This window comes from Triticum aestivum, chromosome 5B, assembly GCF_018294505.1.
Source record: "Triticum aestivum cultivar Chinese Spring chromosome 5B, IWGSC CS RefSeq v2.1, whole genome shotgun sequence".
NCBI lineage: Eukaryota > Viridiplantae > Streptophyta > Magnoliopsida > Poales > Poaceae > Triticum > Triticum aestivum.
This window is the reverse complement of record NC_057807.1, coordinates 495583304-495598062: the sequence shown is the minus strand read 5'-3', so window position 1 is coordinate 495598062 and position 14759 is coordinate 495583304. Positions and strand designations below refer to the sequence as shown.

Sequence of the window (14759 nt, the reverse complement as noted above, 5' to 3'; positions counted from 1 at the left end):
GGTCGGGCTTGAGCACAATCCGATCATAGTTCATTGAGACCAGACCGCAGTTCGTTTAAGGACAAAACATCTGCCGGATCCAATTTTTCAGAGTACTTATCAACATCCCCTCCCATAGTTCACGGAGATGTAAAATCTCCAAACATTCTCCGAGGCGACAACCACACAGCAAAAGTGACTGATTTTGGAGCATCAAGAAAAATTCCTACGGATGAAATACAATTTATGACAATGGTACAGCGAACTATAGGTTATCTTGACCCTGAATACTTGCAAGAGCGTCAACTAACAGAGAAGAGTGATGTTTATAGTTTCGGAGTTGTGCTCCTAGAGCTGATTACAATGAAGTTTGCAATTTATTCTGACAGTGCTGGAGAAAAGAAAAACCTTGCATCATCCTTCCTTCTGACAATGAAAGAAAGCGAACTTCAATTCATCTAGGACAAGAATATATTGGAATTTGAAATGAAGCTGCTCCAAGAAATTGCTCAATTGGCAAAGTGTTGCTTGAGTACGAGGGGGCAGGAACAGCCGTTAATCTATACTACTATCAAAAGAGAAAACTTAAATTACCCTATAGCCACACCAAAAGATGTACACAGGATTACCAGGGGCGTCCGATTAATCCCACTAAGTCACATCTAACAGTCTATATTACATCAAGGTTTCATCTCATGAATAAATGTCCCAGATTAAATGTTCTGCCGGCAGACCATCCTGTTATGTCCTGCCCCTCCCCTCGGGCGCAAATCACGCCCCAGATTAGCACGCCCACCAGCGCCCCTTCCCTTTCGATCGCCACCAGCGCCCCTCCTCCGCGCCGGACCGCCACCCCACGTTCCTCCGCACCAGGCCGCCGCCACGCCCTCCTCCGCGCCGGACCGCCTCCCCACGTTCCTCCGCACCAGGCCGCCGCCGTTGCAGTTCTCCAGGATCCAAGACCAAGCTCGCAACGAAGGGCTTGGAGCTGGCCGCGAGAAGGTGCTCAAGGCCGGCTCCCTCTCCATCTATACTACTATCAGAAGAGCAAACTTAAATTACCCTATAGCCACACCAAAAGATGTACACAGGATTACCAGGGGTGTCCGATTAATCCCACTAAGTCACATCTAACAGTCTATATTACATCAAGGTTTCATCTCACGAATAAACGTCCCAGATTAAATGTTCTGCCGGCAAACCATCCTGTTATGTCCTGCCCCTCCCCTCGGGCGCAAATCCCGCCCCAGATTAGCACGCCCACCAGTGCCCCTTCCCTTTCGATCGCCACCAGCGCCCCTCCTCCGCGCCGGACCGCCACCCCACGTTCCTCCGCACCAGGCCGCCGCCACGCCCTCCTCCATGCCGGACCGCCTCCCCATGTTCCTCCGCACCAGGCCGCCGCCGTTGCAGTTCTCCAGGATCCAAGACCAAGCTCGCGACGAAGGGCTTGGAGCTGGCCGCGAGAAGGTGCTCAAGGCCGGCTCCCTCTCCATCTATACTACTATCAAAAGAGCAAACTTAAATTACCCTATAGCCACACCAAAAGATGTACACAGGATTACCAGGGGCGTCTGATTAATCCCACTAAGTCACATCTAACAGTCTATATTACATCAAGGTTTCATCTCACGAATAAACGTCCCAGATTAAATGTTCTGCCGGCAGACCATCCTGTTATGTCCTGCCCCTCCCCTCGGGCGCAAATCACGCCCCAGATTAGCACGCCCACCAGCGCCCCTTCCCTTTCGATCGCCACCAGCGCCCCTCCTCCGCGCCGGACCGCCACCCCACGTTCCTCCGCACCAGGCCGCCGCCACGCCCTCCTCCGCGCCGGACCGCCTCCCCACGTTCCTCCGCACCAGGCCGCCGCCGTTGCAGTTCTCCAGGATCCAAGACCAAGCTCGCGACGAAGGGTTTGGAGCTGGCCGCGAGAAGGTGCTCAAGGCCGGCTCCCTCTCCACAGCGCCCCCCCTGGATGGGAGCCTCTGCATGCTCCTGCTATGGCGACGACGCAGCCGTTCTTCCACTGGACAACTCCATCCCCAGCTACTTGTCTGTCGCCTCGGATCTCCATCTCGATCTGTGATGTGTTCTCTGGTGCCATTGAAGCAGAATCCCGTGCTTCCCAAATTGGTGGGTCTTCTCTTTCCTCCCTTCTTTCTCCAATCTCCACCCCCAACCCGTTGGTAATTCTAGACGATGATGCATACTTCATGAAATTAAGTTGGTAAAGTATTGAAGATGTTTGGTTCACTGTGTGTGAAATATCTGATTGGGACAGAAGCTGCTTGTGCACGTCAATCTAAGTCGTATTTTAAATTCAATGTTGTTTGTTGAGATAGTAATGCACAAAGTTCGGCGTCTGCTGTTCTGGGTTCAGTGCTAGCAGATCCTGCAATGTCTCAATTTCAGTTATCCTATCATCATTTGGGTCTAGCAAAATTGTATTCATGCCTACATCTATAGTAGCCCCGTCAGTTACTTCCTTCAGAGTTGTAACTTACAATGTAGACTGTTAGTGCTTATATGCTTATTAGTACTTATGCCTGTCATGGTAATATTCATGCAGTATGTAGGACACAATTGGAGACTCTGGAATTTCCATTCATTCAACGATTATTATTTTTAGATCAGTACATGTTGTGATTGATGATGGTGGAAATTGGAGGGATTCTATTTACTTATTTTTGCGAGGAGGAATTATCTCCAAGGTTGCCCTGCTGAGGTATTAATTATTGTAGATTATAAAAAACAATGGATTTAACAAAGTGTTCTTGTTTAGGATGAGCAGGCAACAAGCCCAAGTACTATAGATTATCCTATGCATTTCCTTTATTAACAGAAATTTGCAATTCTATAATCTGTCATGCATTACATCTCTGTTTTGCGCAGGAAACTTCAAAAATTAGGCTTTTCTTTGTAAATGACTTCTCAAGACTGGTCTGATTTCTGTTCCCTTGGTCACAAAATATTCATGGGATTTCATTTGAATTGTTATTCCAGATTATGCTGAACTAAATATGAGCAGTTCAGTGTGGTGTTTGGTTCGAATGGCGAGTTTGGTGTGGTATTTCTGCAGGAGTTTCTGAATCTAAAGCAAGGGTGAGCGCCAAGGAAGGAGACTCCGCCATGGGCCACAGTGGCGGGGCTGACCGCTGGCGGCCGCAATAATTAATATTGTCCCTTAGATCCACCATCACTATGCAGCTGCACAATCTGAACCAGGAGAAGTCTTATACGACGCATATTAACACTTACCGAGGTGAAGACCCATTGTTGATGAAGTATTTGCTAATTGACCCATACGGTGCATATTAAGGTGAAGACCCATAGTTGATGAAGTACTTGCTAATTGACTCATCCGGCACCCAGCTATTTGATCTTATTAGGGTCTGGTGAGATGGCTTTCTAGCTAGCTACAGGGTGTATGCTCATTTACTCTTTGAACTGAAATTGTTTGCGAGCCGTAGCTGATGTTAATTCATTGATCAGTAGGTTAGTCAATGTAGCTGTAGGTGGAACCATTGATGAGAGAGCAATAAATAAGAAAAGAGTTTGTAACCCATGGGAGAGGAATCAAAATCACATGATGTGTCTCAACTCTGCAAAGGCCATTCGATGTACTGTTGTCAACATTGGCACGCAGGATTTAGTGGAAGGAAGGGTATGTCTTTCCCCACTTGTTATCCTTTCTTGATGTAGTGTGATTGGTATACAAATGTTCCAGAGCTCTGAACTATCCTTTTCGCAGTAACTTAAATCATGACTTCTCCCTTTAATTCTGTCATATCCTGTATCGTGATATTAAATATTGCTGTGATGAATTGGCAGGTAAATTTAGGTACGAAATACTCTTATCAGTCAATATTGTTTAAGGCCCAAATTTTTGATTGAAATTTTGGTCAGTTTCAAATATTTGTTCATGATATTCAGGTCCAAAGATATGTAACAACCTATTTGAGCAAGTTGAGAACACATTCGGATCATGATTAGTACATCATGCATCTGTTATCTTATTTTGCGTTTGTAATCGTAATAGATGTCTCTAGCTTCAGTATGCTGTTAGTGACCCACAAAAAAAGTATGTTGTTAGTGTACCTCAAGAACGCTTTAGGTTTGGTGGAAAGGAGAGAGAGAGAGAGAGAGAGAGAGAGAGAGAGAGAGAGAGAGAGAGAGAGAGAGAGAGAGATGCTGAAAAGAAAAAACTTATGGAAGTGGCACAGGCCAAATTGAGTGCCAAGGTACCCAAAGAGGGGGGCACCCATAGTTAAAATGTTGTGGTCTTAGTATCATCAAGAATCTGTCATAGTTATTGGCTTTCGCTATTCACTCGCTGATTAGCCCATGGTCCAGAATCAGCTAACACTTTTTTGTGCTCCAGTTTTGGGCCATCATATTTCCCCGAGAATCAAGGGAAAGGAAGAGGAGAGTAAAATGTTGATACATGATCTGTTGCAAGTGTTTACGTCGCGTAGGTTGGTTCAGTCTATATGATTTGGGTACACAACATCTTATTTGTAAGAAAACACAAAAACACACTTCTGTGTGTTGTGTAATATGTTGATAGATCTGTGGTTAGGGAGCAGACTTGGATTACATGGTTTCTCCTTTCAGCCCGCTTGCATGCTTGTTAATGTCCATCTCATTTTAGCTATCATGCAGAAACTTTAATCTGTTGTGCAGAATACATTTCTTCAGAGAAACCGTTGGTTGTGTGCAGAATATATTTCTTCAGAAAATGTGTTATTGTGCAGAAACTACAATGAAGTTGTCGGGGAGAAGATCCAGTGGACAAAGCTACATCGAGTTGGGTCAAAGTGACTGGGTTATGTTTACTCATTATACCCATGTTCATTTTTGGGTTATGTTTTTGAACCATGCATATCATTTATGTGTGTGAACCTGTGGTGTCCTTTTAAAAATACATATTGTTGTGCATTGATTTCTTCATGGTCATGCCTTCGTCTGTTTTTTTTTAATTTCATAATATCAATGTAAAATTTATATTCACATGACTTGTTTGTTGGATTTGGTCCATAAAATCGTGATATACTTTTTTGAAGTTTCGCTCGAACATTGTCAGTTTACTAATGATTGATAGATATGTTCACTAAATATTGCGTCTCTTAATTATGTTAGCACACTATTATAGTTTTGTTCATGTTTTCTAGAACGAATGATGATTTTTACATGATAATACGTGCGTTGCCGTGCACATTTACTAGTGAGAGAAGTCGCTGAGAGGTTGAGACCAATACGAAGCACCTGGAGAGAACAATTGACTCAGAATCCTAGCAAGGAAACTGAATGTTTGCTTGAGAACTCGTCACACTATGACCCTTCTAGCACTGGACAGCACGGAAGTCTGATGGCGCTAGATTTAGAAAGTGGTAGATGATGAATTGTGTGTGAAACCATAGATTGTAACAGAGATTGAATTTCATATTTCAAGCCATAAGTATCATGTAAAAAATGAGGCATTTGTTTTTAATTGTTACAAACCTCCTTGCATGAATAGCAAACTTCTATATGCCATGATTTAAAGTATTCCAGTATGTCAACAAAAAAGAGTCGTCCCTTAAACAAAATAGTTTCTGTGTTGTATAATGTTTTTTTAGCCATCACCTTATGGATCTAGTGAACAGTTCTTCTGTAAAGGCTCAGATATGGACCTCCGGTATAAATCTTCAACACCAATTTTATTTTACATCATGGAAATTGGTGATAATACATCAAGGAAATTCTAGTATTTTACAATCACAAAAGTGAATGTGAATCAAATCGCAAAGCAGCGGTAAAGCTGTTGCCTTGTGACCATGAGATCACGGGTTCGAGTCCTGGAAACAGCCTCTTGCAGAAATGTAGGGAAAGTAATTACATGAGAAATCAGCTTGACAGTTAACACTATATATACTTTCCGATATAGCCAGCAGAAACAACAATTATAAGATTATATACGCTGGGTGAACAGATTCACAATTAACAATAAGAAGAGTAACTTACACACCTTGTGATGTGGCCTTAAAGCAAAGAATGCTGCTTGCATTATCTACACAAGTGCACAACAACATAAAGGAAATGTCATAATGTTCTGAGAACTGCTGATTTCACAAGTAGACAGATAAAACAAGCATCTGGCCAGATAGATATACATTACCACTTACCATGCCTAGGGATTTGGTCCCCTTCCAACAACAGGGAAAAAGTGAAAGGTTACAAAAAAGTCCATTTTTTTCCCACTTTCACTAAGCATAAGCAGCATGCCATTTGTGGCATTAAGAAGATGTACTGAACCTTTCAAATAAATGACAAAAATGTGTCCCAAGAAACCAATAAATCTATGTTGTTAATTTAATAACACCTTGCTCTTGTTATCAGTTATTGCTGCAAGGAAATACTGCCATTTCTAACTTTCATCTTAGAACTGTGTCATGGATATGAAACTTTCTTATGCATGTTCCATGTTGTTATACAAAATCTGATCCATATAAAAGGATCGGCACAACATGTCGAGGGGTACAAAACCATAACAAATTGCTAAGGTCTAGTATCCAATAGTGTTACAGCTAATTTCAGAAATAACAAACTACTCCCTCCGTTCCAAAATAGATGTCCCAACTTTGTACTAACTTTAGTACAAAGTTGGGTCATCTATTTTGGAACGGAGGGAGTAAAACACTGTGAAACACAATCAGAGGTTGTTAGATGGGGTAACAAGCTTTTCTTGGCCAAAGCAATCATAGCACATCTCTCCGTGAATATACAACAACAGACGACTGAAGGTCTCTGTCAATCTTGAAGTGGGAGTGGAAAAACCTCCTAACCTGTCAACCATGACACATGTTAATGAGTGCTATTCAAGGAGATAAGAGAAGGAACAAAATTTGGCATTTAGTACAAGACTGAAACTGATTGTGCAATGTAGTACGGCTCATCCATTTCACTGGAAGAGATGTAACAGTAATTGTGATAAACAATTAACTATCAGAATTACTGTTATGGCGCTGCTAGAAGGAGGGCGCGAGAGGGCCGGCCGGGGGCCTTTTTGCCCACGGCCGGGCAAGAGGGAAGGGATTTCCTTCTTAATTCTTGCTTGATTAGATTGATACATCTCCTCTCTTTATATAGAGAGGTTTACTTGACTCTCAAGCAAGGCTTACTTGACCCCTAAGCAAACGACCCTTATCTCTAATTAACCCTAAGACTAATGGGCCCATTAGGCCCATTACGTACTCTAACAATTACAACAAATGATATCCTAATAGTATTTACTGTTAAGAATTTTGGAAACTAAGACTGTTCTCTCATCACTTGGAAGCAACTGGAAACTCAGGTTGCATGCTTTTATGCTTATCCTTGCCACTTTATAAGAAATGCTTTCTAGGAAGCCAGAAAATGATACTTTTAGGAATAGGACTATGGGTGTGTGCTATTGAAATCCACCTGAACCTCACAAGAAAAGACAAACATTCAAGTGTGGCCTCTCTTTGACAATAGAGTTTTCTTGCTTTAACTGTGCCAGCTAGATGTAGCCCTTGTAGAAGAAAAGGGTGGTCAATATCATATTTGTTGAAGCAAGTATATCATATATGGTAAGCTTCTTTGCCTGCCTTCCTTTCAAGTTGTACTTGCTATGAGTGTAATTTGACTCTAATGCGTAAACTAAAATGAGCACCTGGTTTGCTTCTCAAAAAGAAATGGGGCATTGTTACTAAGGTAAAATGGCATATTACCTCTTGAAAGGAATCATGCAGAAGCAACTGAATAACATGTCTTTCTTCAGATTCAAATAATACAATGTGGCTGAAGGAAGATAGATTTCCAAAAACCTCACCCACAAAATCAAGTGGGTTCATGAGGAAACGGTCTGACTCATCCAGGGTCCCTTTATTATCACTGAGAACATGAAAATTAGGTCAGGGGACATTGACTATGTCCTTTGGCAAAACCTAGTAACATCAAATGTTAAATCTACTTGACTAGAAAGAGTAAAAAGACAACCACCTGGGAGTACAGTCCAAAAAGCGCATAGGTAGGCTGCTATGTAAGGTAGAGTAATAAGGCGTTGAGTGGCAAGGCATGAGAAAGAGGACACCCTTAACACTTCCATTATGGGCTTCTTTTGACAGATAAAACATAACATCTTCGGTTCCTCTCTGACACAACAAAAAGTGCACATAGCTATATAAGAACATATATCAACAGGTGAAAAAAGATCTTGGAAAGGAGAACTAATCAGAGGTAACAGCGAAACAAAGTGCTCCATAGAACAGTTTTCTGTACAAAGTAATACAACGAACAGCAGAAACAAGGCAATGTTGACACATGTACACAAAGAGAAGGGCTTACTTGATGGAACAGGGACATATATAAGGCCATCGGAATATTGGTTATGATGAGAAGAATAACAGAAAGTTGCAACCTTGAAAAGTGTCTTTTTCCATGCAGATTTTTACCCTTGAATTGTGACATTGCAGCTAAGAAGTAACCTGAGAACATCAACGCTAAAGGTAGCACCGGAAGAACAAACCTGTGGTATACAGTCTATATTTATATATGTGTGAATAAAGAAGATATTAGTTGGATTCAAGAACATTTTATACACTAGTGAGAAGAGGCAAATACCTGAACTCTTTGTGTCCAAGTATGCTATAAACCCCTAATACCCAGGCAATTAGACCTGAAAGCCTCCATTCTCTAGACTTTATGACTCCAAAAACTGAAAGTGGTAAGAACGTCCAAATCATAGATGGAAAACCTTGGGTGAAGTACCAGTGGAAGACGTGTGTTCCATAGTAATCTCCTCCTGAAGAAAATAGGTTGAATTTCAAAAAATTAAGTGGCACGATGACCCGGGAACCATACATCCACCAATCAAGGAATGTTGTTGCTGCAAGGACGATGGCCCTGCATAAATATGAAACAACAAGAAATTTCATATGGAAGTTTCATCAGTTGTGACAGAAACAAAGAACTAAAAGAAGAAAGATGCGACTGTTGCCACTAAAAATAATTAATGACAATATAATATTCTGAATTTTTACAACTTCATCTTACAACTCTGACTATAAGGAAACTGCCTTGCTGCTACCCTACGATCATTGCACCTCCCCACCCAACCAAACTGCTCCACCCCCAAATGAGCCGAATGCCAACAAATTAAAAAAAAAGGGGCAACTTCCTAATATGTCATCAGCAATTCAGCATTATGCATATCCAGTGGAACAAACCAAGAAATAATACAGGAAAGGCATAACAAAGGAGTCTACCAAGTATGACATGATGATGACTTCTTACCCTAGAGGAATGACCTCAAGAAACAGAAATCGACATTTCGATTTTATATAAATGAAGTCCAAAAGACCAACATACAACCATGTTATGGCACTTGTTGGCCGAATGGCGCAGGCTAAGGCTGCTATGAGTAGCGCCACTTTTCTTGAATGAGGACTTTGGTAGCTGGCGGCCTGCTGCTTTGAAATAACAGGAATTTCCTTGGAAGACTCAATTGCAATAAACCAATAATAGAGTCCAGCCACAGTCAAAACTGTCTCCAAGCTGTTTGATAGAGTCCGTGTAATACAGAAAAACATGAACCAGTTCACCAATTGCGAAAATAACTGTAAATGATTTGTTAAGGTCACCATCCACCAGGTAACTGCAATAGTTTATTCGTGAAAGTAAAATATGTCAACACAGATGAGTTTAAGGATACTGTCCACTGGGCAACGTGCTCGCTGAAAATAAGTTTGGAGAGTTTATACAAGTACAGATCTCCAAATGCTGCAAATACTGACTGTAGAAGCCGTGGGGCCATCACCTACAAGAGAAGTGAATAAATGGATGAGAACATGGTCCCTATATGCGGAAAATGGTAAACCTATTCAGTTACTACGAGGGAGAGGGTGTGGAGGGGGGTGTCTGAGGAGAGGTTTCCTAGCCATATTAATCTGCTGCCTAATTGGCGATAGTTAATAGAAACAGTATACAGATTCTGAATGTTCTGGATGACATTGGCCTCAGAAAACAAACAGAATGAGGAATTCAGTTACCGTGTAACCGGAGACAACCTATTCAAGCTGAGGTCTCATATTCCTGGAAATTGCTCGCAGTTAACCTACAACTAGAACGGTAGGACCTATGTTGACTGACAGTTCGAACTCCGCATGACTTGTGACTAGAATCACACTTCTACCCTCCAACTCTGAGATTTGCTCAAACAAATTTCCAGCACCGATGCTCTTCCGGTGTCATTTCCAAAATGCCGGAGTAATTACCATGAACAACGGGGTATCGAGGTGGAGGAACGCCAGAAACTTGTAAAGGGAGGCGAAGATCAGCGGGTGGAGGTAACTTCGAAGGCCCCGCTTCCACTCCCAGGTGAGGTGGCCGTACCTGCAAAAGCAGCAGCCAAAATCATCCAACACGGCAGCAATCCAGCATCGAAACTTCAGGATGAGCGAGAGGAGAGGGCATCCTGTGGCGAAACGAGGTTATCTCGCGCTGCCGAATGGGGACAGGATCGCCCGATCCCGATCCGGCTAGCCTAGCTAGCGCCGCGGGGCGGGGGCGTGAGCCAGAGGCGAGCTTACCCGAAGGCAATGCGGTGGGCGACCTCGAGGCACTGCCAGTGCTCGTCGGGGTTGAAGTAGGTGCGCACCAGCAGCGCGTTCGCCGCGCGGAACGCCAGCGCGAGCGCCAGCACCCGCCGCTCCGGCCACGGCCGGATCTGCGGCGCCTTCCCCGGCGGCTGAGGCGGGGCATCTCCTCCTCCTTCGGAGGGGGGCGGCGGGCCGGCGGCGTGAGGTCGCCTGCGGTGACTCATCGCGGCGGCACTCTCGCTCTCTTCTCCGGCGCGGCTGCAAGCAGAGGAGGGGATTAGGGCCGGTTCTTTTGAGCCATGCTGTGGAAATAAGCTCCTAATAAGCTAGCCAGTTCTTTTCGGTGCCTGTTTTTTCAGCTTATCTGTGGTATAGTCAGTGAAAAGTCTGTAATGCCCTTGGACTGTATTGTTGTTCTAATTAAACAATGTATCAAGTTATTTTTTTATCATTTTGCTGCCCATATGAATATGAATTCGACTTCAAACACCACAACATTGTCTGACTCTGACATACAAATATCACATGCATCATTATCTGACATTCTGACTCTGACATACAAACGTCTGGTTCTCTGAACAAAAGCATACACCCTAGAGCTAACCATCAAATTATTACATGGTCTGACATACGGATGTAGTTATGAAGACGTGCATGAAGTGATTCTCTACCAGTTAAATTGCACTTCACCGTAATCAAATCATCAGAGACCTTTGTCACTCTGAATCCAGTACTCAACTCGATGTCATCTCTCTGGAACTTTGTTTCAGCAAACGCAGCTATCCTCTAGTCAAACCTATATGAAAGAAATATATAGCTGATCATCTTGCAGTAACCATGGAGAAAAGAGAAGATCTACTGATGCTACAGCGAAAGGCATGGATATTGAACCAGTAAACAACCTCACTGTCGATATTTCAGCTTATCCAGATAATCGTAATTGTGGTCTATCAAATATACATCTAGTACTACACTACAGCATTCAGAGGCTACTACAACTAAATGTGCAAAAAATCAACATCATCTAGTAGCCTCTGAATGCAATACTTGTAGTACTCAAATTAATAGCAAATAGACATCTACTACTAGTATACATCTAGTACATACACTGCAGCTCAATTCAGCATCATACAGAAGCATTCATCAGAGCAGCTCAATTCCAAAGTATATATTGCTTTGAACAATATGGCAGGGAGCAACGTTCTAGTATTACCACAGTATATATATTGCTGTGAACAATCAGGCCAAAGCACATCCAAAGCACAATATGCAGGACAGATAGGCCATCAATATTTCCTCTATGCAAATACAATGGTAGCATCCAGAGGGCAACAACCTTGTACTACTACTTGACACAATCAGCTATCCATATCAAAATTAGTTCTAGCATATATAAGCAGCACCACATAGCAAATTCATAGGAAAACATCATACATTAGCAGCAGTTCATAGCAAAACTAGATGAATGTTTGGCCTCTTGATAAAAAACCATACATCAGCAGCATCACAAACATCATACAGGATACAACAGCAGTTCATCAGCAGCAGTTCATAAAATCATCCATGAGCAGCACCACATAGCAAATCTGAGAACGAAATCGAAGGAGCTGCTCACCTTGCCGGCCGAGCTAATGGCCACGGACTGAGGAGGGGAGGGGGGACGAACGGCTCTCCTTCACGCCGTACTGGGTCGAGTGGGCCACTGACCGCCAGAGTGGGGCACCGACGGGACCAGCACAAGCTCCAACAAACCGGGGAAGGCAGGGGTGTTGCCCGAGGTTGGAGCCGCGACGCCGGCGAGTGTGGATATTTTGTCTTCCCGGTCCTTGCTCCCTCTCGACGACGGCGCTCCTGGCTTCGGCGTCGAAGGATCCGTGGAAGTTTGGTTCCCTGGGCGAGCTTGGAGTGGCGGCGACGTCGTTCTCGTTGCGGGCTTTTGTCCTCCGGCTCCGCCGCTGTGTCGATGAGTGCTCCGGCGTTGTCATGGAGCCAGGGAGGCGTGCAGGAGCGGTTGGTCGTCCGTCTTGGACCGCCGGCGTGTTCTTCTTCTTCGGTTGTTCCTCGGTGCTAGCTTGCGGGCTGGCTTTGGCCAGGGCATGTGGCCCGACCGTCGGTCGGATCGGGGCGTTGCCCCCGCCGATGTACCTCCCTCCGTCTTCAGATCCCGCCGTCTGCGACGAGTGGTTATTGCGGTGACTTCAACGAGGTGTTTACCTCTTAAGGTTCTTCCGGGCGACATAGCTACTGCTTGGCTCGTCTTCGTCTCTCCTACGAACGGTGCGACGGCGAATGTTCGAGCAGCGGCGGATTCGTCTCTGCAGAGTTGGGTCCAGGGGTTCAGTTGTTATTTCTTGTTTTTCAGGGTCCTTTCTGCTAAGTTTGGGAACAGTTGTGCTGTTTCTGGATGTTTCCTGTACCCATGTTTTCCTTACTTAATATAATCCAGAAATTTCCTAAAAAAAGAAGGGAGTTCGAAATAAGTTAAGCTAGCTTTTGAAAATGAGTTCTTTTGGGCTTCTAGCTTATTTCTGCAATAAGCTACTAAAATCCACAAAAGAACTAGCCCTTAGTGAGGCCCATGTGTGGGGCCGGTACAGAACGAAGGATGATACCGCATGTTGTGTGGGCTGTTGGGTCGGCCTGTTTGGAACCTCTCCGGCTTCCCAAACTGGGCAGCTTCCGCTCCGTCAGCATGGGCCAAGGAAGGAAGGATGGTGGAATTGAGGCTCGGCGGTGCCGGGAGCAATTAATTGAGCAGCGCTCGTTCGGAGCCTTCTCAAGGGTCATCTGCTCTTTTTCTCTACTATCTAAAAAAGATGTAGTGCTCTTTTTCCTGCCGCATGACCGTTTTTCTGCCCTTCCCTTTGTCCATACTCCCACCAACACTGAAGCATCTGTCCCACCACCAGCCAGTTTGGCAAGCTACAATCACCGTTACTTTCCATTTTTCAAGCCTACCATTAATCACAACATGATAATCACAACATAATTATCTCTACTGTAGTTTTTTATCCTTCCATCCATTTATGTAATTTATTCATGGGCTCCGTGGCAACGCACGGGCACATAGCTAGTGAAAGAAAAAAATAGGAATTCCCGAAGTAATGTCTAAACCCAAAGTCCTGCCAATGGCTGAGATGTTCAGTTGACTCCCTCCCCCTTTGTGGGGGTCTGGACCCCTACGAGTGAGCAGAAAAGGGAGGAGGAAAGAGGCCCTGGTGAACCCATAATAAGTGAACAAGTGTATGCTTTGCTGCCCAGCAATATGGAGTACTGACCACACCGAGGGATAGGCCCTAAAGCGAAGGACAGGAACGAGCGGAATCAATGTGTTCCAATTTCTGGCCTTGCACCGACCATCCAACCAGCTGATAGGGAAGAGGGGGCGGCTAGCTAGGGCTTACCTCTGACTCCCTTTTACTCCAGCATCTCAAATAATACTCTAAAATATGTGCTTGCAATAAACAGAAGCTAAAAAAAGAAAAGCAATAAAACTAATTCACTTGCTTCTTGGGGCCGATAAATGTATTTTTTTCATTTGGGACTGCCCTCTTCCAAGAGTTCATCCAACAAAAGGAATGGGATAAAAAGGTGGGTTGAGAGCGCGTCAAGTGACACGCTCTCAGCCACATGTGCGTGTTGCGCTCTGGGTGCTCCCTTCGGATATTTTTTCTGCATGCGTCTTTGGCTTTTTAGATGGGGCTTTTGAGTTTTTTTTGGCTTTTTCCGGATTTTCTTAACTTTCTGAAGAAAAAAAATTCAAAAACACATGTGCGCCAAAAACCTTTTTTTTTTCACAAGAGGCACGGTTTTGCTTTCACGAGATGTAAGGTTTTGCTTCCGTGAGAGGCACGGTTGTGCCTCTCGAAAAGGGGGAAACGCGTTTTATTTTTTTCTTTTCTGAGAGGCACAGTCGTGCCTCTCGGAAACGGGAAAAAACATATTTTCTTTTTTTTCTTTCGTGAGAGGCACGGTATTGCTTCTACGAGAGGCACAACCGCGCCTCTCGGAAACGAAAAAAAATGTTTCCTTTTTTCTTCCGTGAGAGGTACGGCCGTGTCGTGCGGAAACGGAAAAAAACACGCGTATTCCTTTTTTTCCTTTCGTGAGAGGTGTGGTTTTGCTTTCATAAGAGACACGGATTTTCTTCCACGAGAGGCAAAATTGTGCCTCTCG

General features: G+C 44.0%; 1 protein-coding gene and 1 long non-coding RNA gene across 3 annotated transcripts; one reads left to right on the top strand and one right to left on the bottom strand.

The window, feature by feature from the left end:
• Positions 1–1663: 1663 nt before the first annotated feature.
• Positions 1664–3705, top strand: LOC123116604 (uncharacterized). Its single transcript, XR_006457134.1, has 2 exons — positions 1664–2115; positions 2552–3705. It is a non-coding gene; the product is annotated as an uncharacterized lncRNA (long non-coding RNA).
• Positions 3706–6414: 2709 nt separating this feature from the next.
• LOC123112760 (mannosyltransferase APTG1) lies at positions 6415–10918 on the bottom strand. Of its 2 annotated transcripts, XR_006455693.1 has the most exons (10): positions 10575–10918; positions 10260–10377; positions 9698–9802; positions 9280–9602; positions 8608–8889; positions 8332–8512; positions 7987–8138; positions 7716–7878; positions 6656–6806; positions 6415–6571 (listed from the first exon to the last, which is right to left on the bottom strand). XR_006455693.1 is itself a non-coding variant. In XM_044533841.1 (9 exons), the coding sequence occupies exons 1-9, from the start codon at positions 10805–10807 to the stop codon at positions 6720–6722; spliced, it is 1644 nt and encodes a 547-aa protein (XP_044389776.1). In that variant the 5' UTR covers positions 10808–10918; the 3' UTR covers positions 6415–6719. The 2 variants fall into 2 exon arrangements, 1 of the variants encoding a protein (XP_044389776.1); XM_044533841.1 differs by having other exon boundaries at positions 6415–6806.
• Positions 10919–14759: the final 3841 nt, after the last annotated feature.

Coding starts and splice junctions, on each gene's coding strand:
- LOC123112760 (XM_044533841.1), bottom strand. CDS start 10,807: ATGAGTCACCGCAGGCGACCTCACGCCGCCGGCCCGCCGCCCCCCTCC. Junction 8,139..8,331: donor ATATGTCCCTGTTCCATCAA/GTAAGCCCTTCT, acceptor TTGTTGTGTCAG/AGAGGAACCGAAGATGTTAT. Junction 6,807..7,715: donor TGCATGATTCCTTTCAAGAG/GTAATATGCCAT, acceptor CATGGTTGACAG/GTTAGGAGGTTTTTCCACTC.